The sequence below is a fragment of the Anser anser genome (assembly GCF_964211835.1).
Source record: "Anser anser genome assembly, chromosome: 4".
NCBI lineage: Eukaryota > Metazoa > Chordata > Aves > Anseriformes > Anatidae > Anser > Anser anser.
The window spans coordinates 21,561,170-21,586,337 of record NC_139724.1 but is presented as its reverse complement, the minus strand read 5'-3'; the positions used below and the strand labels follow the sequence as shown (position 1 = coordinate 21,586,337).

At 38.5% G+C, this 25,168-nt stretch overlaps 1 protein-coding gene across 10 annotated transcripts in view; it reads left to right on the top strand.

Annotated features, from left to right (window-relative positions):
- Positions 1 to 25,168, top strand: part of WWC2 (WW and C2 domain containing 2) — a 99,376-nt gene that overhangs the window by 39,287 nt on the left and 34,921 nt on the right. For all 10 annotated transcript variants that reach the window (XR_014583888.1, XR_014583889.1, XR_014583890.1 and 7 more), the window contains 7 exons: positions 9,515 to 9,718; positions 10,725 to 10,801; positions 15,361 to 15,440; positions 18,865 to 18,994; positions 19,618 to 19,764; positions 20,717 to 20,790; positions 24,876 to 25,118. Coding sequence is in view for 6 of the 10 variants with exons in the window: in XM_083834832.1 (XP_083690958.1) it covers positions 9,515 to 9,718; positions 10,725 to 10,801; positions 15,361 to 15,440; positions 18,865 to 18,994; positions 19,618 to 19,764; positions 20,717 to 20,790; positions 24,876 to 25,118 (955 nt within the window). In the remaining 4 variants the exon portion in view is untranslated. The remainder of the gene's footprint in view (positions 1 to 9,514; positions 9,719 to 10,724; positions 10,802 to 15,360; positions 15,441 to 18,864; positions 18,995 to 19,617; positions 19,765 to 20,716; positions 20,791 to 24,875; positions 25,119 to 25,168) is intronic.

The following is a 25,168-nucleotide window of genomic DNA, read 5'->3' as shown; positions in this document are numbered from 1 at the left end:
AAATGAACAATTAGTAAATGTGTCATTTAGTATGACAGCGATTTGGGATTTTTCTTGACGTAATACAGTGTTAAGCAATAGTTGCTGTAATTGATAGCAAGTTGAGAGAGTCGTGGTTTTTTGCTGTGTGGGTTCTTTTTTTTCAGTTCTAGAAGTGTGGTCATCACAGTTTAGCAATTGTTAAAAGTTTTTTCAACTTTTCCAGTTCAGTAGAGAGTTCTACTTTATAAAAAATGCTCAGAATCACATTTTAGGAAGTTTCTCAAAAACAAAACAAAACAAAAAAAAAACAACCTACTGTCAAAGGGAATTACTATAAGTTAGCTTTTGTTTTATCATGACTGAATGGGTGAACTTCAGTGGGTTTGTGGTTTTGGTGGAAGGAAGGGCGATAATTGAAATCCTTGCACAGATCTTTGTGATCATCAAGATTGCGCTTGAGCTGTAAACTTCCAGATTCATTTTACTGAGTCTGTGTCTCCTTGTGGTGATGTTTCATTTGTTTCTGGATGGGTCCAAATAACAGATATCAATATCTAAAGACAAGCAAAAGCAAAAAAGAGAAAAAGATAGCAAGTATAGATGCACAGGGATGTATCAGTCTATGACAGAAATTTTATTTTCCTCAACATTGCTAGAGATATCAATGTACTATTAGCACTTACTATAATAATAGATTGAAGTGCTGAAATCCTGATTTGTTTTCTTAAATGCTTGAAACTTGAGAGATTACTTTGTAATGTGACTAGTTGATTTCCATTATTAGTATTAATGGTACTCAAGAAGCCTATTTCCTGTACGTTTTGGGAATTTACAGAGCTCGGGGAATAAAGTCCTGTCGTTCTAAACACTCTCTCTTTGTGAGACCTTGGCTTATCTGAAAGATTTCTACTTTTGGCTCAACATGAATAGTCTGAGGGAATCCTGGGCTGGGACAAGTTCTGCCATGCTTTCAGCACCCTACATGTTCCTAAATAACTCATCTCCTTCCAGATTTATTTTCAGGCTCAGGAATAACCAGGCAAGAGGTTGTTTTCCTCATGGTGTTGATCTAGCTAACCTAGAAAACAGGTACTCTGCTGTTGGTAGGTTAGTGGCAAAGGTATTAGAAAGGAGCTGAGTGACAGTATTTAAAAGATAAGGATGGGGAGGAATAGCTACTCCTAGCCCAGTTGTATTTCAATTCATTGCATCTCCTTTTTTTTTAAAAAAAAAAAACTTTTTACATTGTATTCTGTTTTTTTTTTTTTTTTTCTTCCCTGCCCTCCACCCCTCTGCTCCCAGCACTTTTCTTCAAAGAAGAAGTTGAGCATCTACCTTCTCTGCTTCTGCAGCTCCTCCCTACTTAGTTTTAATTTTCCACTTTGGAAGCATGAATGCACATTTTGGTTCTTTCCCAGAGGCTGTTTTCTGCCACTGATTCCTCTGCAGAGAAAAAGAAAATTAAGTCAGAGTGATGCTAAAAGGTCAGGAAGCACGGAGTTACAGGGATTTGCGTCTACTTAGCTCAAGATGAGAATTCACTGAAGGTCCCTATTTCCCCACTTGGTTTCCTTCCTTCTTAAAATTTCAAAGCCTAGCTTTCACATACACTGTTTGACAGTTCTAACAATATTTTAACTACAGGTGCTCTTTTTCTTGCTGTAATCATAGAGGCTTTCATGCCATTTTATGTGTGTGTGACTGGTTTATCTGTCACAGGGACTTTGTGGATAGAGTGACACTTCTCCGCTCCAGCCTGGGACTGAAGTACGTCTACACATATTGCCAGACCATATTCTTGGGCAAGGAAAAAATCTGAAAATCCCACCATGAGTCTGCAATTAGCATTAGCTTGAGAGAGTAGGATTGTGTATTGTGTAAGTGTGTACTGTTTGTTCCCACGACACATCACTGTCTTTTAAGCAAGTGGTGCCATGCAGGCATTTGGGAAACAATTGTGAAGACTCCTTACTGTCAGCAGACGCATGGTGAAAACCCAAGAGCAGTGCATCTTATCTCAAATCTCATTTATAGGTTGCTATCTTCCCTGCCCCCGGCTATAGAGAGTCCTATGTAATAAGAAGGGATTAGAGTAATCTGGTCTGTGCTGGCTACAGAAGGCAATGAAGGCTCTGGATTAAAGATGGTTTTAGCTGCTGACTTTTATGTAAAGATTATACTTGTTTTGTTTTTTTGTTTGTTTGTTTGTTTCTTTTTTCTTTCCCCTCATGTCATATTTCTGATAGCCATAGCAGTAGAACATTACCTACCTACCTATGAGATAATGTCTATAGAACAAATGCTCAGAGTTTCTACTGCTCTCGTCTCTAGGATGTATAAGCATATGCTACCACAATGTCTAGAAGAAACTAAAGTGCCATAAGGATAACATGTTGCTCAGTATTTCTTAGTAAAAACCTCTGAATAAATATTTCTTGGAAATCTGCTCACGCTTGCACGGTAGAGCTGGAAAACATTCTCATTTTCTCTCATTTCTCAACTCAAGCACAGAATAATTTTATGGAAAAGTGAATAAGGCTTCTGGAAGGGAGGAAGCATTGTTCTTGTGTGAGTTCTATGGCAGGAAACAAACTGTAGAGAGCTCAGTTCAAAGCATCCTCTGAATAACCTAATTTTCCTTCATGTCTCTCTTTAGAAGCCATATTCCATCTTATATAATGTGGTAGAATGTGATTTTCTTTGAGTATCCAGCAGTGTTTTAGATCATTTTAAAGACACTGCATATGTCACCTTGTTGGGCTGCACAGTCTTCTGCTTCTCTATAATGTGCTGCTCTTTATTTTATGTACCTATTGAACAAATACATCAGTTTGAAACAATACAATATTTTTTGACTTTGTCCTCAAATTTGCGGCTTCAAATTGCTTTTCTTATTGTTCGAGTTTGACTACGAAGTATATACTAAGAATTTTGAAAGGGGGGAAGTGAAGAGAAAAAGGACTAAGAAAAAAAAAGTCTTTCAGAAAGCCTCTGGTATGTAAACAATGAAGCACATTCCTTACGCTAGTCCGGGAACACTTTGTTATGCTCCCTGAAACCAGCGCTAGTGCGTTTGTTCCCTTGCTGCTGGTTAGGGCTTGCAGCTCAGTTACCTGCAATATTTGTTATGCCAGCTGAAGTGTGATGAAGTAATATTTACACTCTTTTTTCCCACCTGTACTTCTGTCTGATTGCAGGCAAAAAAATGGAGATTTGAGAGCCAGTTTGCTTATCAAGAAACACAGGATATTCTCGTAGAATAAACATATCCATGGTGGTTACATAATGGTGTTTATAAAATTGCTTTCACCACCCACCATTAAGCTGGCTTGAATTGCCCTGTGAGGGTTGGTATCAGACACCCGTTTTCCGCTTCTGATGTAATATATCAAAGGGTTGTTGGTGGTTTTGTGTCTGTGCCACCGTGAGGTGGTTGTGTGCGAGATACCATTGAAATCCCGGTTCTCTCTCACCACGGCTACCCCCAGTTTGGCTTCGCTGCAGCCGTTCTCCAGGGGCTTGCCCTCAGCAGGCTGCGGGCTGTTTTCCAGCTGTCCCCTCCTTCTCAAACCACTTCTGTGGAACAGGACATAACGCTACCACAGCAGAGGCAGCGGGGACTATTCAAAGACCAAACTGGGTTTAGTTTGAACACTTTCTTCAGCTGCTGTACTTCAGGAGAAACTCCAGGGATGGAGGAGCCCTGAATGTAGTCAGTTACTGCGTTTGAGTTTTCGAGGCCCATGCTGTTCTCTTAAAGTTGGGATCTGTTTGGGTGGAGGTGGTAGTCACGTAATTAGGATGCAAGATAACCAGAAATGCTAAGTGTAACAGCTATCTTTTCATCAGTTAACTTTTCAGGCAGAGAAACTGCCAGCACACGATACACTTGCTTTTTATATAATATTTTTGGCTGAGTGAGTATTTGGGTGGATTTAGTGTGTCAAATGGGCTTTGTGCTGGGTTGGGTGAACACCACAGATTGTGCAGAGGAGAACATGTGAATGTACAGCGTTGTGGAGCATTGATGGAGACAACGTGGTGGAAACTCCCCCTGAAAAAGGGGGCTTTTATCACAGCTACAGCTGTGATGGATGAGACTCCCCCTGCTCTAGCATCCCCCTCTGCCATACAGGTCCTGGGGCTCTGGTCTGTGTTTCTATAAAGGTCAGCTAGTTTCACTTGAAATCTTGAAACTAGTTTCAAGTGAAAACCTGCACCAGAAAAGTGCAAATTCTGTCCCAGAATTCTGAGATTCTGATACACTTATAAATGGGAGTAATACGGGCAAGTGATTAAACAGATGAGAGCTCTGTCATCTGGATGAGAAGTGTAATGCCACAGCGTTGTCTCCACCTGCTCTGCATGTGTCCTTCTCAAGTAGCAGTCCAGAATCTCCGGCATTTTTTTGGTGGGGCCCTTTCGGAGTGCTTGCTCTCTTAACTGTGGTGCCTGAAAACAACCTGCCGGACTGAAGACAGCTTTCGTACGGGTCATTCTAGAGCCAATTGACACTATTATTTTATTTGGCAAAGGGAGATGCTGGAAAAACTATTGCTTCCACATATTGTTAATCCTGTAGTAAAATGTCCAATTCTCTCATGTCTAGCAGTGGGGCGTCAGGGAGCCGTTCCCTTCCCTGTGGGATTTTCTAGTGGGATTTTAATTCCATGTATTTTAGAGAAATACGATCTACTGCTGATAAGGTAATAGTTTCCTTCTGTTGAAGTAGACTGTAAAAATTTGGCAGAGTGTCTGGGTAGCAGACAGAAACATAACATCTGACTATCTAATAAAAAAAAAAAGACATGCCTGCATATCCTGTGTGTCTTATATATAATATATATCTTATGTATAATTACATGAGGCAAGTGTAACATTATAGCTTGAAAAGCTTTGTTTATTTCTTTGGTTAGAACTCGCTTCAAGGGCAGTAAAGTAAGTCCTGGCATTTTGGCTCCAAGTGGTTGTTTGGGCCAGATCCTTCACTCAGCTTAAGTGCATCAAACCTGGCTGGCAGTGAGCCAGGAAGATTGTATTTCATTAATAGCAGGGTGATCAAAGCCAACGCAGCTCGATCTTCAACATTGCAGGTCTGTGATAACTTCAGTGCTCAGGAACGTCCTTGGGTGGAGCATGCCATCCTGCTGCTTGTGCAGTTCCGCCCGTCCAGAACTTCCCCTCAGCCAGGGGTAGTCGCTCAGATCATTAAAAATGGAAGGAAATAAATTGCTGGTTGGTAATTTTGCATAAATTACTTATCTACGTACTTGCAGTAATTTATTTAAAGTTAAATTAATTGGTTTTAAATCAAGATCTCTTAATAGAATCAAGTAATTTTGATTCACAAATGGCTTTGCCAAATGATGCTAAAGCCAAGTTACGTCAGGAATGTGTAACGTAACTATTAGACATGCCCTCCCCCCCATGAATACTGTTACTAGAGTTTATTATTTTGCATCGTGATTGGACTGAGAAAGTCGATATATATTTTTCTAAATTCAGTCACTGCTCTCGACAGAGCCTGATGTACCACTCTTAGTTGTTTAAAGATCCATTTTAAGGAGATGCCTTTTGTTCATATCAAAGTTTATGCCACAGAAAATGAGGGCCACTAAATCTTCATTTTCTCTGCAAGAAACAGCTGAACTAGTGAATTTAACTATCTGGTGATGCCAAAAGGGTTGAGAGAGGTGATGCCTAGGGAGGTGGTTTGTCTGTTCTCCACTGCTGATGGTGGGAGGAAGTCCGGCTGGAGTTTTCTAGAACAGATATAACCGTAGAGTTTCTTGCATGATTTATATCTGCTCTAGACAAAGTTCTAAGTCCTGTTGCAGTCACCAGTGGAAACACCTATCTGCCCTAAAAAAGGAATGGGCCTCTCTAAAGTTTGTTCTTCATCAGCTGTTGAATTATAAGGGTAGGAGACTGTTGGGGTCTTATTTGTGGTTTAAATCCCACTCTGTAGTTTAAAGATAAAGGGCTTCACATCTCACTTTGAAACACTCAGCAAGCTGTGCCCTCGGTACCATGCATGTAACTGCCCCAATAATATTCTGTGTGTACAAATATGACCCTAACAGCAGGTGCTTGAGACACTCTCTTTCAAGGAAAAAAAAAAATCTTATTTTTCTGAGGCTTTAGCTTTGAGAACTATAAATATTTGTTTTTGAAAGGAGAACTCTGCCTTTTTTTTTTTAATTTACACGTGCTCAAATTACGTGTGCTCAATGAACGTACTTTTCACAATGTAGCAGTACAATACCAGAACTATTATCCGTAGTTCTGTCAATGTTTTTATTTTTTCCCTCTGTGGGGTAAAAATGCTGATTACAGTTCAGATGACTGAAAATTATAAATGAACAAGTGTTCATGCTGCTACACGTACACATGTATATATATATGAAGATCTTGCCAAACAGGTAATTTAATATGGGGGGGTTTCCACTTCATCATATTTGAGAAGACATAGAGTGAAAAATACTCTGGAGCCTTCCCTGCGTGGTAAAAGCTGACACCAGTATCAGTTCTGGGATAATGATCCCAATAACGCTTTGCCTTTTCCAGGATTATGTTTTTCTTGACTGAGCATTTGTTCTGGAATAAAATACCCACAGATAGACTTGGCTGAGCATAGTTTGGCCAGCCAATTTGCCTACCTGGGCAGTTACCCAAACCTCAGTGTGCTGAAGCTGCACTTCTTAAAAGGCAGGGTCACCTCTAGTTCATCTACGACTGTCTGAATAAAAGAAGTTAGGTCATATCATCAGAGCTTTGTTTTGCACACACGGCTTTGAGAGGCAAAAAGAAAATGTATGGTTGTATTTGTCAGCAATAAAAAATTATCTGCTCTTGATCAGCTTTGTCCTTCTCTTGCAGTCACAAGGACAGGGCATCTGTAGGCCACATTTTAGGACTCTGCAGGCTACATTTGGTCTTTGGGCTGCATGTCGAGCAATCCTCACTTAAAACCTACAAGGCAATTACCTACAACACGCTCGAAGATGAGACCTTCCAATCTTGTAAGATTATTCGGTGGCTGCTGGTTGCACTCTTAAAACACAATCACATCATTACACTCTTCTAAAAAAGCAACATAACTGCATTTATCCTATTTGATCACTGACCCATGAGAATCCTGCTTCATGCTCTTCATCCCGCTTCACAAAGAAGGACACCTCTGGAAACAGGCACTTCTTATCTTGGGTAAATAACCGGGAATGTGGAGGTGCCTTAAAGCACAATGGCATTAAGTGGCCACAGATAGGGACATGTGTTGACTGTTTAGGAAAGAAAAGCTATTGATTTGCTTCTTTGTGCTCCTGATAGCTTTGTAGAAAAGAGCAGGTGGCTACAAACACGGATGTGTGCGGCTGTAGCTAGAGGTAGTTTTTTGGAGAATGTTCACGTTGGGGTTATTGGAAAACCAACTGTGCATAAAGCTTCTCCATGTTAATCCTTTATGCACCACGCCTGGGTTATGTGATTTATACTCTCCATGCTTCCACTGTGTGCACCTAGGAAATACCTTCCCATGTATAAACACAAAAGCATGATGTGTTTGTAAATGGTGGGGGGGTCACCAGCATGGGGTGGGGGTACGTGAATTGGTTTGTTTGTCAGAGCACCAGGAGTTACACAGACATCGTCGGTTTAGGATTTTACAGAGTTAGTTCTGTGGGAAGCGTCTTTTATTTCCACGTCTCTGGTTTATGGGATGTTAGCACCAAGAAGAGCTTTTGAAAAACTGGTAATTAGTTGTTATGAGAAATTGTTATTAACCAGAACCTGTCCTTATCAGCAGTTACAAAAAGTCTTTTCAGTACTTAAAAGGGGCTTATAAAAAAAACAGAGAGCTAGTTTTGACACAGATAGATAATGATAGGACAAGGGTGAATAGTTTTAAACTAAAAGAGGGGAGACTTAGATTAAAGGTTAGGAGGAAATTCTTCACTCAGAGGGCGGTGAGGCCCTGGCACAGGCTGCCCAGAGAAGCTGTGGATGCCCCATCCCTGGAGGTGCTCAAGGCCAGGCTGGATGGGGCTTTGGGCAGCCTGGGCTGCTGGGAGGTGTCCCCGCACATGGCAGGGGGTTGGAACTGGGTGGGCTTTAAGGTCCCTTCCAACCCAAACCGTTCTGTGATATGATATGAAAATGTGTAGTTGAGTGAATGCCCTCTGCCCAGGACAGCAGTTCAGATAGGGGCTGGGGCAATGGGGTGCTGCAGTTCTTTTCTCCCCTGTGTCTTCAGCCACACGGTCCCATTCCCCCCTCCCACCCTGTCCTGGTGCTCACAGTGAACCAATTTAGGGAATCAAAGTGGCAGAAAACTTAAGCCAGAGAGTAACCTTTTCACCTGCTTTTTGCAAAAAAAATGAGTAAATACTTTGTGCTTAAATACCTTAGTACTGAATGTTTCTGTCAATGTGGATCCACATGGATTTATAGTATGTAACTTAGACAGAAAATGCCGTGTGGTGCCCACCTTGCATTCAGCTTTCAAACTTTTCATGGCTACGTCTTACGAGAACACCAGTTTTTCTACTTGGTACAGCCTTAAAGGAAGACTATTCATTGGACAGCTTCAAAACGTGCTGAGCTAAGTCTGGAAATATGAATGATAAGGTTGAACATTCAGCTTAACTCTTCCTCTTTGCACGTTTACGAAAAAAAAAAATCAAAACCTGGTCCTGGTTAGATTGATAGTCACATACTTTCTGTAATACATAGCACTGCCATATGTCTGATGGCTTTCTCTGTGCTTTCTACCCAAGTCTTACTTCTGTGTAGCTACTTGAGTTAAAATGTTTCACGTAAAATCTTCTTAAGGGCCTGTTCCAGCCTTCTTGGTTATATTACCTGGGTAGTCAGTGGAAAGGAGGAGACTCTTCAGAAAGGTGGTTTGGTCCCATACGTCTTAGGCACGTGTCTCAGGTGGAACGACATGCTGTCCCTCTCTTGCTGTTGACCATAAATTATGTTACATCGTCAGTTCAGTTGCAGTGGAAAAGCTAAACAGAAAGACTGTTTTCATAGAGGAAAAGGAGAGAGAGAACCACAATAAAACATGAAAAACAGATGGCTGCAAAAATTAATGAAGTGGGGGTTGTGGTTTTTTTTAATAGCTAAAAATAAATTTCATTTTTTTTTCTTCAGAAATGCATTTAATTTTAAGGTGTCATTCGAAGACTTTTTATTGATCCTGTTATTTCCAAATGCTTGGATGCAAAAAATACGGGTGAAAAGTTTTCATATATTTTAATTCAGTGTTGGGGGTGTAAGAATGATCTACATATAGCATTACATATTGTGCACTAATTCCTAGTTTTACAAGTTATCACAGAAGTACTGTTTCTGAAGCACACTATTGTGGCAAAGAGAAACTTCTATAAAACCGAGCATCTGCTTAGTAAGCAAAGCCAACCTATGGTTTAGACTTCTAAAACTGTGGATTGCAAGCAAAGAAACAATTCGGTTGTGACCACATTTCAGCAGAAGTACCTTTAAATTCTTTCTTTTTCCTCCCATAAAGAAACAACACAAATAGAAGATCCCAGGAAACAATGGAGGCAAGAGCAAGAGAGAATGTTAAAGGATTATCTTATGGTAGCCCAGGATGCTCTCAGTACTCAGAAAGAGCTGTACCAGGTGAAGGAACAGAGGCTAGCACTTGCACTGGATGAGTATGTACGGTTGAACGATGCCTACAAAGAAAAATCAAGCTCTCGTACAAGCTGTAAGTACAGTAGAAAATACAATGTAACCTCTTTGATCTGTGCCCTGCAGGAGATCATGTTTCGCTTTAGGATGAGTTTTCAAGGTTTGCTATGAACACCTTGTACTTTGGCTTTTTTTAAGAGGTAGCATCCCTCCCTTTTTTTTTTTTTTTTAAAATATAAAGGTATTCTGCTGGAAAGAGCTCTTTTCTGTCCAATACAATTGAACTCCTTTGAGCCATGGTTTAGAGTAGTTGGCTCTGAACTCTGTTTTGTCACGCTGTTTGTCAGAATAAAATTCTGCCAAATCTAGGTTCAAAGTAAATAGGATCCCCTGCATTTCGTGGCTGCCTACTGAAATGACCCTACTATGTTGGCAGGTACCTGCAGTAGACCAAAAAGAGAATTTGTTGCTGCTTCATGCAATAATCTTGCAGCACGTATGAAGTGATAAGGTGTGAAGCAGAGATACGTATTACAGTATTGGACGAGGAATTAGTGTATGGTGAAGTGCTTTCAGAAGCCTGTATTTGGTTTGTTGGCTAAATATCTCTCTTAGAAATGGATGGTGTGATAAAAGTAACATGTGCAGCTTGGGAAGAACTGAGCAGCAGACCTCTGAGACTTCTGAATTAAATCTTTTGCTTTCCAAAAACCTCCTTAGAAGCTATGCCTTCCAGGAAGAGGTGATTGCATGATTTTGAGATGTCTCAGCTGGAAGAACAGGAACAGAAAGCAAGGGCTAGAAAGCCAGGGAAAATGAGATGCTACTTTTGGATTCTGCAATAGAATGAAGGAGGGGAGATACAAAATAGTGATAGAGGAAAGAAAGAGGGAAATTTTGATTGTTCATTAATTATTGCCATGCTGCAATGCTGACTGTTCTGTAAAAGGACATATATTTGTAAAGTATTTCATGTTTTTCTGTACTTTATAGTTTTAGGTCAATGGGGTTTTGTCAAGGAAGGGAGTAATTAGTGATCTAAAAGTACTTAAATATTTGTCCTTTTTTGTCTTTTGAAAAAGTGTTCTCAGGCTCCTCATCAAGCATGAAGTATGACCCTGACATTCTGAAGGCTGAAATCTCCACTACAAGATTAAGGGTGAGAGTTCTCAATTCATATTCATTTGTATTCTGTATGCAAACTTCCTGACTGTAGAATGCAAAGTTTGAACTAGCAGAGGTATGTTGTACCCCGATAGTGAAACCTCCTGATATTGTCATTAAATATCATTCAAGGGTTTTTAATGAATTTTAAGTGAATTTTTAAAGCTGTCTCAGCTACTTCTAGAGAACACACTTTGGTGAAACTTTGACAGATATTCTAACAAGATGTGGGTTTAAATAAATTGGAGGTCTATTTTCACTTCTATGCTCCTGCTTTTAAAAGGAAGAATAAAAATAATTAGGTGAAAATAAAGTAGTAGGCAAAGATGAGGTGCAGCTAGGTGACTTTTTATGCAATCTTTCTTCTGTGAGAAATGGACCATTAGCTACATGAACTGCCTCACAAATTTCTGTTGGTTTAAAAACTTGCCAGTAATGGTGTAAAACTTTGCTTTGATTTGTCAAAATAGAACATTTTCGGTCAAGATTGAAAGTTATTCACTTTTTGAAATTGCTAACAAGCAAAAACATTATTTGGTCAACTCCTTTCAGTATAGTCAGTAACAGACTCCATACAAAGAACTTTCATTCACAGGTTAGTCTCTAGTGAATTCATCTTGAATGAGGAGGAAATGGTGTGGAAGACATTTAAAATCCATATAGGGAGTTCATTTATTTAAGCTGTGGCGTATAGTGCTCAATGGATAACCTGGACTTCCTGTAGTTAGTAATGAAAAAAAATCAGATCAAACCATGCGGGATGAAAAAACAGCACCTCACAGCACAGTCCTTGAATAAGGGCTGGGATACAGAGTCTGCATGAGCAGAGACAGCACAAGCGATGCCAGTTACTCAGCTCCTCCATTGCCCCCTCCTGGCTTCTGCACAGAGCAGCACTCGCAGAAGCCTCAGAGACTTTGCTGAGAGTAATGAGTTATAATTAGGAGTCTAAACAATTCATGTTTAAATGGAATTGTGGAATATGGAATAGCTCATTAAAATTTAAAAATTATATAAATGAAAGATGGAGTACACTGTAAAACTGGTGTCCAGATGTTGCCCTCCTGACTGCTTGTACAGGCTGCCCTTCCTTAGAAATACCAGTTTGTAGTCCCTTATTTTTTAAACAGAAGGGAAAGTTGTTAGTGAGAAAACCCACTTCAGCAGTGAGAATGTTGGAGAAAAAAATTTGAAGCTTCAGAGGGAGAATCTATGACAATAAGGACCCTGGCCAAGAACAAGATTGAAAAGACAAGGGCAGAGCTTCTTTCTAAAGCCAGCACAGCAGTAAAAGAGGTTCCCTGTTGGCAAGGGATCACTGGTATATTTGGGAAATTAATGGTGGTGTTGAAGAACAAAACACATGACCAAAAGTAAATATAGTCACCTAAGAGTCAGAGGAGAATATTCAAACGTGGTCCTATGCTCAGTTTTTCCTGTTACTGTACTCTGGTCAGCTCCCAACTTGGAATGCACAAACACTGAATCACCTCTTGGCTACAGTTCTACAAATTGTCCATTCACTGGTGAGAGGCTAATGTGCTAATCACAGGAGTTAAGTTTTTGGAGGTGCCTCCCTCTCTTCATTGCTTGTTGGAGTCAATGAAAACCTAGCGTCCTGCTGGTTCTCAACACAAGGTTTAATGGCGTTGCAAAGTCCAAGTTGCGTATGTGCCTAAAATAGGTGACCTGAATCTTGTCTGCAGAGTTTAGAAGGGTGCAGTCCAAGAATATCTGTATCAGCATAAAGTGTGCTGTCATCCAAACCCACTGGATATGAAAATCGTTGAGATAACAAAAAGTGGAGCCCTGCGATGCTAGGGCTGGAAAGTGGTTTTCAAGGAAGATGGCAAGAGAGGTATGACTGTATTATATCATAGTTTACCTTTCTTTGAATGTTTGAGGATGCTTTGCTAATATTCAGCCTTTTGGCATTCTGCAGTACATGCATGCATGGACTTAATGGGAAACAAAGTTAGTCATTAGCGAGCTGCGAGCCAGCTAGTTAGAATTTGCACATTGTTTAGTGAACCATTAGGTCAGATGTACTAAACCTGTTTCTCTCTCTCACACTGGCTGAGGCTTACTGGCATCGTCAGGTTAATGGTGGCTGGAGGGGGGGAAACTCAGCATTCGAGGAAGTTCTGAAGTGGCTTTTGGCCTTTTCCTTGTTAGCTGGGCTTAATATATGCACACGGAACCTTTTGGTTACGTGAACTGCCTAGTGCACAATATGTCACGGAGAACACATGACAGAAATATGAGAGCAGGGGCAAAAATTTGATGTGTGATCAAAGTCTGTTTTATGCATATGTAGCAAGTAGGGGCTGAACCTTTATGAAATAACAAGATTTTTGTTGTTCCATTAAGCTTGAGTGCTGGGGGTAGAATGGGTTAGCACAGAAGCCCGATTGAAGATACAGTTAGGAGGAGGAAGCAAGAGGCCTGCCAGGTGCCTTGGGAAGATGTGCAGAAGCAGTAGGAAGGGGGTGAAGGATAAAACACGTGAAGAGTTGTAAAAAAGAGGGGATTATATAAAAGTTATGAAGGAGAAGGCGAGGAGCACAAGTATAGTTTAATGCGACTACAGTGCAGTAAACACAGAGTCTATTATCATGTAGGTCACGTCCTTCTATGATAACATACCTAACTCACATTTCTTGATAATGAAATGATGATGAATTGCAGAAGAGGACACTCAAAAGATGATCTTGAGAAAAATGGAAGGGCTTCTGAGAGATCCAGTTGAAAGCGAGTGTGCCTTCTGCAATTACTACAAATTCACATTTCAGATTTAAAAAAAAAAAAAAAGTTCAGTCATTCTTCATTTCTTGGAAAAGTTGGGGCTTTTTTTCATATTCTATACATTACTTTACCTGAAACCCAGTGGTGGTATGTTTGTTTTCTATGAACCTGACTGAAACTCTTGAGAGAAATTATTCTTGCAGTTTAATATTCTCGCTTAGTTCTCTGTTCTGCTTAACTGCAGGAAAGCGTCATGCTAGTCAGAGAAGAAATAGTTGAAGAGAGCTGAATATGTAGTTAGTTAGGGGCATTGCCAATTTATTATACTAAATATTCAGTATAGTGAAAATAAAAACAGTTTTCTGTCAATTAAAGCAACTAGTGATAGTTTCTAAAAGTCTGAATGGAACCCCTAATAATCTAGTAGCAGATTTGCTTTGGAGAAAATGGAGATTGTAAGCATTTTATTTCTGTCAAAGAAAATTCATTAGCCAGAAGATACAAACTTGAATGCCGAAGTGTCATTTACAAACCCATGTGTATAAACACCCAAATCACTGATTATTTTAGACATAGGAAGCATTTTAAGTCTCTTGGAAAGCTACAGCAGCTGCTTCTCATGCTTTTGGTCACATTTTTTGATTTGAAGAATAGCACGAAGTAGAAAATCTAAAAGGAAATGCTTGCAAACAGTCTTGGAGACATAATTTTGAAATTATTAAAGTGGTCAAAATTATTTATTTTAATACAGTCTATTTTTCAAAATGCAGTTGAGTATCTGAAGACCTATATGAAAACAAGCAAGAGTTTCACAGTGATAGTGAGAGCAGAGGACTTCTAGCAGGCTTTTCCTTTTTTCACCTTACTGATTGGAGAGTTTTTAAAAAAATAAACATCTGGCTAGTATGTGGAGTGCAAATGAGGCAGATGTAGGTGTATAAATACCAAAATTTGGGAGTCCACATTTCATGTACACATTTCTGTCTCTGTGTGTGCTGAGGATGAGTTTTAATTTGTGTTAGAAGTACACTGTTTTATGGGTAGTCCAGAAACTTTGTTTTAGTGTGTTTGGGAAGGGTGACATTAACAAACAAACAAAAAACAACCCTCCATTTAACTTTTAATATAATCCTGGTTCGTAAATATTTTGTAGTGTACTCACCTGCTAGCCTCTGAAAGAGCAATATTGGGGTTAAAAAACAATTGAGCATGCAAATTTAGAGAAAGCATGGAAGGTTTTGCCAAAGACACATCTATTGAATAGATGCATATATTTGTGATCCAAATGTGCTTAGTTAACGTTGTTTTGGAATTAAATGAATGTGAATTTTATTCATAGGGATCCGATGTTTGTAAAGCTTTCTAAGAAAGGGAAACTCACAGAAAAAAAAGGGGAGTCCACACTTTGTCTTTTACTGTGCAAATGACTTGAGAGCTTCCTGGAATGAAAAAGCGAAAATATAATAAGCTTAAAAATAAACAGGAATGTCCCTGTAGAACAGTTGGAATGCATGCTTAACAAGTGAGAAGTAAATTACTTGTTAAAGTTCTCTCAGGTTTAATAACGCAGTGTGGTATCAATACAAATAAGGAATGTGATTTAATCTGCTTGTGTCCCTTTAATACTAAAGCATGTTGCCCATAGACATAAGGAAGAGAGCAGATCCTTTTGTTTTTAATGTGTGTCAGTAGAGCAATTTACTCTCTTTTTTTCTCATCCGATGTAGAGAATACATTAATTTTTCAAAGCCATGTGTTATGCCATTTAACAAGAGGAATTTTCTAAGTCTTGCTTTGATTTAACACAAGGTTAAGAAGCTGAAGAGGGAACTCTCTCAGATGAAGCAAGAGCTGCTGTACAAGGAACAGGGCTTTGAAACGCTGCAACAGTGAGTAATGAAATAGTTGAAATTGACTTAATTCAGTCATCTGATCTTTTTTGTTGTGGAATTGAATACATCTTATATGAGATAATTATTGGTGGAAAAATGAGAATATAACAACTCTTTTTGTTGCAGTTAGGAAACAGGAAATCAGTAGAAATAGCAAAGCTATTATGCAAGTGTTAACGTGAGAAACCTCTTCCCCCTTCTATTTTTTTCACGAAGGAGCTTGTGTTGCAAAGAAGCAGAAAGAAGGTCACACACACACATACACACAAAGTAATTAGGTCTGTCTTTCCTCCTTCCCCAAATCTCAGCTCAAGAGAGAGGAGGGTGCAGATCTCAGAGGTATAAATGGTGCCACAGCTGTGCAGGGTTTGAAGTGAGTCGCAATTTGAGGATTAGAGACCTGACTTTCTTTGTTCCAGTTGCTGGGATGCCTGGGCTCCAAAGGGCTGATGCTGAACTGGGTGAACATTCTGGGTATTTAACCAGTTGGACTATTAGGAACTGATTTTTTTTATTATTATTTCTTCCCAGTCAGAACAGTCACAGCTGCTCTTGACTTACAAAGTTGGGCCATAAAGTATTAAACATAACTCAAAAAACTATCACCACAGAGAACATGGTGGTTCACTGTGGGACATTACTCGCTGCAGAGGAAACTTTACTAACAAGTATGTTTTCTTAACTAACATGAACAAAGAATTATTAATGCTAGTCATTATCTGTATTGTGGTATGTACTCATACATTAATACAGTAAAATGCTGAGCTGTGTGCTCTTGGTACACTAGTTCCAGTAGCAGAAGCAATGTTTCATTGTTAATGTAATACTGTCTGGATACTTTTACCCTTTTCCTCAGGACCTCCTGTGTATGGTAGTGTAATGTCATATAAGTAATAACCTTTATTCTGGAGAGCTTGCACAGTATATAGGGAAGATGGACAAAATGTAGGAGAAGGGAAGTATACTTCTATCTTGCTGATAAGAGTGCTAAAACAGAGAAGTGATTTGCCCAGGATGACAGAGTATCTGTATTTGGAGCTGAGTGACTGGGGTTAATTTCTCACTTCTAACCAGAGCATGTTGTAGGTTGTTTCCTGTGTATTTTAATAGATCAGTTTTGCACAGTAGGTTTTTTGGTTTCTTTTTTTTTTTTTTTTTGAACTGGGAGAAAGAAATTCTGGTCCCAGGAATGGCCAAGAAAAATGGTGAAAACAAATGTTGCTCCATCAGTGCTATTGTAATTACAGACTTGTCCAAATGGAGCAAATTATTTATTTTTTTTAGTATGAAGAGTTTGAAGTTGATTAGGAACTGAAAACCCTTGGCACCCTAGGAGGATACCAATCAAATCCCTACCCTCTTTCCTTTTGACTAAAACAGAAATGTAACATTTGTTGTTATTTAAGTATATAAAGACTGGAGTGGAGAGGAGAAAAAGATAATTGAATTTAATAAATAGATTAATAAATTAGATTTCATTTGAAGCAGAGTTTAGAAAAGACAGACATACTGATTCTAAAGTTTAAGGTAATAAGAACTCATGCTGCTGTCCCAAGATTAAAGGTTAGCCAATCATGCTGGTTTTATTATATTAATTCAACAATGAAGTATTGTTTTGAGGCAGCTTGCTCACAAGCCATTTTGATAGGAATCCAAAGCATGTTTCAGAAACTGTCAACAGCATTCCACAGAAATACAATGGACATTTGTTTTAAAAATTCAGTCAGCCACTTTTGAACAGTACTAATCCCATTAATTTGAAACAGGAAGATGGAATATTGTATATGTCAGAGATCCTTCTTGTCCATCTTAATTATATACAGAATAAAGTAGTTGCAATTTGAAAGTGACACGTTGTATTACTAGGCAGCATGTGGTGTATTACCCAGCTGTTCATTCATGGCTGTAATTGTTGGCATATCCTCTATCTCTTTGACTTTAGCAACCTGATGAGTTACCAGAAATGAGGTGCTTGCAGAGAATAAGTCTGTGAAGTGTGTGCATACCTATGAAAGCGTTTGAGGATCTTTCAAGTTGAAACAAATATATTCTTGAATGGGAATCTGAGTGTTGAGTCGTGTTTTTTTAATCAAATTTTCTTTAAAAAAAAAATAAAAAGGCTGTTCTAATTTGCATAAAAACTGAAACATGGAGAAAGGAAAAAAGATACTGTCACATCTTTAATGACTGCTTTAGAACCTTGATACCTTTGTGCATAAAATTAGAAGAAAAACAGAATACTTTGTTACAGGTTTTGTGTTCTTGCAGGGGATGCTCAAGATCACTTCTGATCACTAAAGCATTTGATCAGTCTTCACTCACAAGGTTAATGTCTTGTAGCAAAGATGATGGGTGATGATAAAAAAAAAAAAAGGAAACCAATTGCACTATAAAAATGTATTCTCTACTAGATGCTCGACTTTTGTGAAGATGCCTGTTGTTTTTAATTTTGCAAAGCACAGCTGCAATCATTTATATGATGCTATGAAATATTCAGTTAAACTAGAGGTTGGAGAAATGTGTTTACAAACTATACTTTTAAGTCAAGACTGAAATAAAATAGCTTCTTTTTTTTTTCTCTGAGTTTGGGAACTCAGAATTTTAAGGTTTTTTTTTCTTTTTTTTTTTTTAATATTGATATTCCAGGTATTTAGTAAATCGTCTGGTTTATGACATGATATTTATTATCCAAATATTTTGTGAGTAAAGAGAGCCTGGTGACTGGGGGAGCAGAACAGCTATTCTAGGTGCTTAATGCCTAGGATTAGAGTAAACAAGATGGAAGCTGAGACAAGAATATGGTTAAATGTCTTCTCTGCAAAGGTCACGAGTACCAAGAAGCTTGTTTGTCTGTTGGATGTCACATTGTGGGTCTGGGTAGAGGAATACTGCTCATAATAAATTCTGCTTCTGTAAGGCTCACGCACAGTTAATATTATTAAAGTTGTACGCCAAAGTTGCTTCTCTGCTGCAGAGAGTTAGGGTGGGGATGGGATTTTTGATTGTGTTGTCAGCAATACGCTATAATTCTGGTAGCATGTTAGGAGTATTATTTCAGATAGTGCTTGCTCTGTGCCTCACATGTCTTTAAGACTGGATCAACTGAAAAATGTGGAGTCTCTGCTTTTGGTAAGGCCCCGATAGTTTAGCTAAGGTGGTTTTAATGCCAACATTAGGTTTTTCCATAAAATTTCCCGTGTCAGCAAAACCCATCCATTGTGTGTGTGTTAGACACCTTGACGCTTTTGCCAAGCATTAAATAGTATTTTAATGCAGACTTCAGTGTCCTTTTTTCTCTTTACATGTCTGTTGAAGGAAATAGTCTCTCCTTCCCTTCTATTCTCTAACTATGCTTGTCAGAAACAAAACAGCAGAGGTGTTATTTGCTGCATTCAGTATTAATACTCTTTTTTTTCCACAGAATTGACCAAAAAATGTCTGGAGGCCAGAGTGGGTATGAACTGTGTGAGGCCAAAGCCATCCTGAGTGAACTGAAATCTATCAGAAAGGAAATAAGTTCAGGGGAGAGAGAAAAACAAGATTTAATGAAGGTATTTCATAGGGTTGACATAAGTTTTATGTGGATTTATTTTATTGTAAGGAGCTTTAATGATGCTAAATACATGTTAGACTTTTTCAAGGGATGCTCAAAACTGTGAGTGAAAGTAGCATTAAAATCACTTTTCAGATGCAGAAACTGAAGCCTGTGACTTTCTTAATTCAAAAAGTCACACTATGGCAGTCAGAGAATATAGATATCTGAATTTGTAGGTAAGCTGCAATGCATGTTACTTCTAAACAATTTAAAATATTAAATGGACAAAACTTGAGATACATGTTTAGATGTGTAAGCGGTGAAGGTCTTACAAATCTAAATTGCACTATATCAATTTCTGAAACCATACCTTTTCTTTTTTTAATCATCCAGTTATTTAATTGTTTGATAAAAGGGGGGGAGAGAGAGGAAGAGAGAGAGAACGAGAATGGCGTGGTCATACTTAGTATCATCTATGAACTGCTTGGTTAGAAGGCTAGTTTGCTTAATGTGAGGAATGAAAACTAGAAAATTTATACTGGAATCTTTTAGGTAAACATCTTTTGAAGAGAAACTGGTACAAATGCTGTAAAGTACAAAGGCACTTTAACACCACCTCATTCTCTGTTTCCTGAACAGAGTCTTGCAAAGCTGAGAGAGAAATTCAGTCTTGACCAGACCATTGGGACATCTGAACCAGACTTGAGTTCGAGCTCTGTAAACTCCCAGCTGTGTTTTTCTAGACAAACATTGGATACAGGGTCTCAGACTGACATTTCTGGTGAGGTGAGCTTTTTTCATTTGGTCAAATGTAAAGAGAAATTAAATCAGAATGCTGTGGTTAATGGAACTGGCTGTTTCAAATGTCTGTTTACTGTTGCTGATAGGTGTATATATATGCATGTTTAAAGAGAAAATTCCTTAGTTAACTGATTTTCCCCTTAAATTTCAAATCAGGATTCAGATGAAGTTTTTACATTTGGCATGAAGCATTTATCTGGCATCTGATTTAATCAAACAGTTCCAGTACAGTGAAGTTCAGCGTAAGTAGGTAGTGTTTTGTGGATCTGTCTGTATGGTTATGTTGCACCTTACAGACTTGCTTTGATCTGAAGATGTTTTTAATTTTCAGAAACAAGATCTCAGAATTTAACTGTGCAATTTCATTTCACACAGCTGAAACGCTGTTAATGGAACTACCTCTTTAATGATTCATTAATAATTTCTCTGTTTCACTGACAGTATATTTACAGTGACAGAAAGCTGTGCTTAATTTTGGCACCTTCTTTGAACTTCCGTGGGCTAGATTTGTAAGGAAGAGATAGCACTAGGCTTGCCAAACAAAGAACTACACTTGTCTATGTTTCGCAGCAAATTTTTGAAGTCTTCCTTTAAGATGTACTGACTTAACCCTAAATTTTGAGTTCAGTGGAGTTCAAAGTTCAAAATTTTGGGTGCAATCAATGCAAGACTTGTTTGAAAATGCACTTGATGTACTCTGATAGAATATGGTAGGTAGTACAGAAGTTAATAGCAGATGAACTGTATGAGAAGAAAACAGCACTGTTGTATATCTGAGTATATTCCTAACCGTGTATATAGCAGCAAGCGTGTAGCTGAAGGCGGCTGTGGTTTTATTTTCTAAGTGGTAATTTTTCTACCCTGTGCATTTGTTTGGTGTTGTTGATTCATTTTACAGTTTTACACAGTAATAAGGCTAATATTTTTTTCTCAACAGGTTGGAGCAAGAAGTAGATCAAATTTAGCAGAAAAGGTCAGATTAAGTCTTCAGTATGAGGAGGCAAAAAGAAGGTAATGGGGTTAGTTGCTTTGTTAAATTACAGTCTCGAGCTGGGAGGTTTCCGACCTCTCCAGTACTAACATTGTGCTCACAGTGACATCTAGTGGACACCTCTCTGGAAACACTGTAGGCATTACTGTAAAATGTTTCTTTTTCTCCAGAATGCAAAGCGGGCTTTCAGGAGCCTTTAGTGCTGTTGAGCAGTAGTTTTTACATTTAATGCTAAGTTACATATGTTAAGAAATAAAATGCAGACAGTGACAAGTTAACCGCAGATCCAGGATTAAGGGAATAGAGTGAAATGGCGTTCCACTGACAGGGGTTGCTAGTCTATTTATGTCCGTGTAAATCCTTCTTAGGGGTCATCATTTCAGTTCACTGTGCCATTGAAGGTTCTTCGGTTTTAGAGTTGCTTCAGATTGTCAGTGCAGGTTTGGTAGGCTTAATTATCTCTTTTTCCCTGAGATTTTGAATAATTTAAATACTTGTTATCACTGTGGGGTTATTTTTTTAATGAGTTTAACCTGAGGAGAGAAGAAATCAGGAACTGTCCCACTGCTGAATGTGAAATGCTTTTCAAATAAAGTTCTGCAGTGGTTGCTCTTGAAAGCGGTGTCATTTTGATGGATTGCCACAGCACTGAAAGAATGGTCATCAGCAAGCAGAACATTCTGGGTTAGAGTGACATGCCTCCTGGTACGCCAGAGGAGTAGTGCTGCATAATATTGGGGCAAGATTTATTTTATTTTAAAAAATAAATCATGGATATGTTTTTATTTATTAATGTATTAATTGTGTTGTATTATTTTCTAATATTTTCCACAAAATTAAGTATCAGCTATTCAGAAACCATACAGCTTTTGTTATGTACTTTAACAAAAATAGAAGTCTCACACCCAAGGTTCCTACTCTATGTTAAAAAACAAAGCAAGACAATAAAATAAAAATTAGCACTTTTCCACAGATGAAAATTGTGATGAGAACTCCGTTTACGCTGTGACCTAATTATTAACTCATTTGGAATACTGTGGTATGCTCAATTAGAAAACCAGGAAGAGAAATTGTAAGCCTTTACTTTGTATTTATATGTTTTAAAGGCAGGAGGCAGCACAACTGATGTTTTCCTGTCTAATTCCAAATATATGTCGTCTTCATATATGTTAGTAGCTGCGTTCCTTGCTGGAAACAACAGTAACCCTTTATAGCCTCATTAGGGATCATAAAAAGTTATTATATAATCAGTGCAGTCAACAAAGAGTGCTGTGGCTGTGTCTGTGTTTCTTCAGTATTGAACTTGGGTGATTTTGCCTCAAAATCATTGTGTACATAGTATTAATTGTCAGATGGTGTTTCAGGTGCATGTAGATGGCATTTTCTGTCAACTTCTTTCATCCAAAACCAGATCATCCTCTCTTTTGTCTATGTCTTGTTACAAGGAAGTCCCACCATTGTGTTCTATATCTCATTTGTAGGAACAAGAAGGTACCCTGGCAGTAAATTGGTGTATTGCTTCTAGCTAATAAAAAAGCACAGTGTTTGGGGTATGGACTACTGCAGCACAGGACCTTACTTTCTCATAATTAGCCAAGAATGTGGGTCAAAATTGCAGTAGCTCAAGTACTTAATCTTTACATAACTAAGTATTTGTTCTGTGCAACATCAGTGTGTTTCAAGCTTAAAATACCTTTTAAATGGTGTTTTTATTCAGTTTTGTCTGAGAACTTCCAAATAATGGATATTCCTTTCCACTTTAAATAAGACAGATTACTTGAAGACACTGTTGGAATGGTTTTATCAGTGATAGTAGGGTAAACTTAATAAAGTGTACATATCTCAGACTAATGAAGAAATGTACTAAAATGCAGTATCTAATTACATTCCCCCTAATTATTATGCCCATTGTATTCATCACTGGAAGTTAATGAATATTGACCATCTTTTCTGAAATATTAAATGTGCAAATTCTTAGTTGCTTTGTGTTTAAAAAGAGAGAGAAGATCTTGTGAGTGAAGTTGTTTACTTAAAAAAATTCTTTCCAAAGTTATCAGATAATTTTGTATGTTGCATATTTTATGCTGTTTAGCCAGCAGCGTTTTGAAGAGGTGGAATGTTGTCTGTGGAGAAGGGTATCAGGATAGCAGAGGGTTATCTGTAGCAGAGGGAGCAAAAGAACTGTTGGGAGACCCGCATCCCATTCCGCTAGCCATCAAGCAGCTGTCAATAGCAGCTACTTAGAACAAGGTTAGCTACAGAGCAGGGTTAGCAGGAGCTAGTGACCTGGAGATTGAAATCTTAACACCTCGTTAGCCATCTGAAATGATTCAGTTGTTTTCCGTCTGCATACAGCTCCTCTAAAGGACTGTTAAATTGTATCCATAGCTGCAAAATATGTTGAAATGCTTCATTTCATTTCATCCTGCCATTTGGTTATGGTAACACTGCTGATGGTATTTCTGTTTGTTTTGCATTGGTGTTTTGTGAAAATGCTCAAACTTGTTCTTGCAGCACTTTGGTGGGTGTATTTTTTATTAATATTTTTTAAGCTGTTGTTTTTTCATTGAGGTGCAGATGAGATAAATTTTACCCATGGAAAAAGAAAGGGGAGGTTCCCCTTAAGCTTCTAGTATGAGCAACAGGATAGTTAGATTTAATATTAACTATTCTTAGCTTTGACCATAAATAAAAGCCTTAATGTACTGTAAAATTAATAGTTGAGGTGCAAAATAAGCATGATATCATTAGTTTTGTAAATGACAGAAAACAGACTGGAAGGATGAAAAGCGTTTTCCTAGAAATATGTCGGGACTACAGAAATATGACACAAACCAAATTGTGTGTGTGTGATGATGCAACATGGCATGGGTCATTACCTTAGGCAGTGCCTGTTAACACTGAAGTTGCACAGACTTGGGTCAGTTTGTGAGCTAACTTAGGTGTATTTAACTGTGATAGGTATAAATAAAAGCAACAGAGAAATTCCTCTTGCCCTAGATTGTCAGGGAATATCTTTCTATTTTGACTTTTCCTTTCTCTGCCTTTTCCCAGCCTGCAGTAAAGCGGTGTGGAAGGCTCAGAGCCATTACGTAGTTCAGAGCTTCCCATAACTCTCTATGAAGTTATTTCAGGCATAGCTAAGGCTGGAAGTGATTAGAAGTTACCATCTGGCTAGATATGTGGCACCTATAATGGGAATTTTTATACTTTATATGGTTTCCAGTGGACAATGAGTCTTTATTGCAAAACCTGCGCTTTTGTGCTATGCTGCTGAGCCCAATGGCAGAGCGGTTCTGGAGACTGAATACTGGCAATAACCTTTCTCGATCAGAACTGAGCCATCGTACAATAATAATGTAGGGAACTTCCTTTGCTACCCCAAATCTTGGGGCTCCTAACTCTGTGATCAGACATCTACAATGGAATAGCAGTTGCACAAACTTCCAAGCAGATACTTTTCCTTCAGGTGTCTACTGTCATGTTACCTTTTCTTTTCCATCACACAGAAGAACAATGCTTTTGCCTTTTAACATTTGCATGCGTATCTGCTGCTGAAGTGAGCACCTTGATATTGTGTGTGTTCTTTAACAGCGGTCCTCGCTGTTTGAGAAGCAATCAGTCTGCAGCAGCTTGGAGAAATAGACCATACTCCTAGATGAGTAAAGCAAAGTAAAGCTTTTTCAGTAAAGCTTTTATTAATGTCGAGACTTTTAATTCAACTCAGGAGGAACTCACTTTTAATGCATATGCATATTACTGTCCATTTTAGCATTCTTCCATATATGAAGCAGGTAACTTTGGAAAGGGCACCATAGTTCCAAGGTTTGGCGTTAATTTTTTTCTTTCTCAGAAGTACATTCTTCTGAGGTATTTAGGACAGAGAGGACTACACAGCCTGTTGGCCTGGATAGGTGGCTTGCTTCTCTGGCAAAGTCTGCTTTCTTGTGAAGTAAATGTAATTAAAAGTATGTTAAGTAAGAAAAGGAGAAAGTAGAAAAAGTAATTATATACTTATACCTTTCAAAATATTGTATCACTTCTGTCTTTCCTCGGAATCGTGTGCTGTGCTGGGCTCAGACAAATCTGTTATGTTTTATTTTAGCATGGCTAACTTAAAGATCGAACTGTCTAAGCTAGATAGTGAGGCCTGGCCTGGGGCACTGGATGTGGAAAAGGAAAAACTGATGCTAATCAATGAAAAAGAAGAGCTTTTGAAGGAACTCCAGTTTATTACACCACGCAAACGTACTCAAGATGAGCTAGAGCAGCTAGAAGCAGAAAGGAAGAGGCTTGAAGAGGAGCTGCATTCTGTAAAGAGCACACCCAGTCAAGCACTTGCTGAAAGGTAAGGGGTTGTTTCTGCTGGTATTAAATGCCTCTTTCTGCAGTCTAACC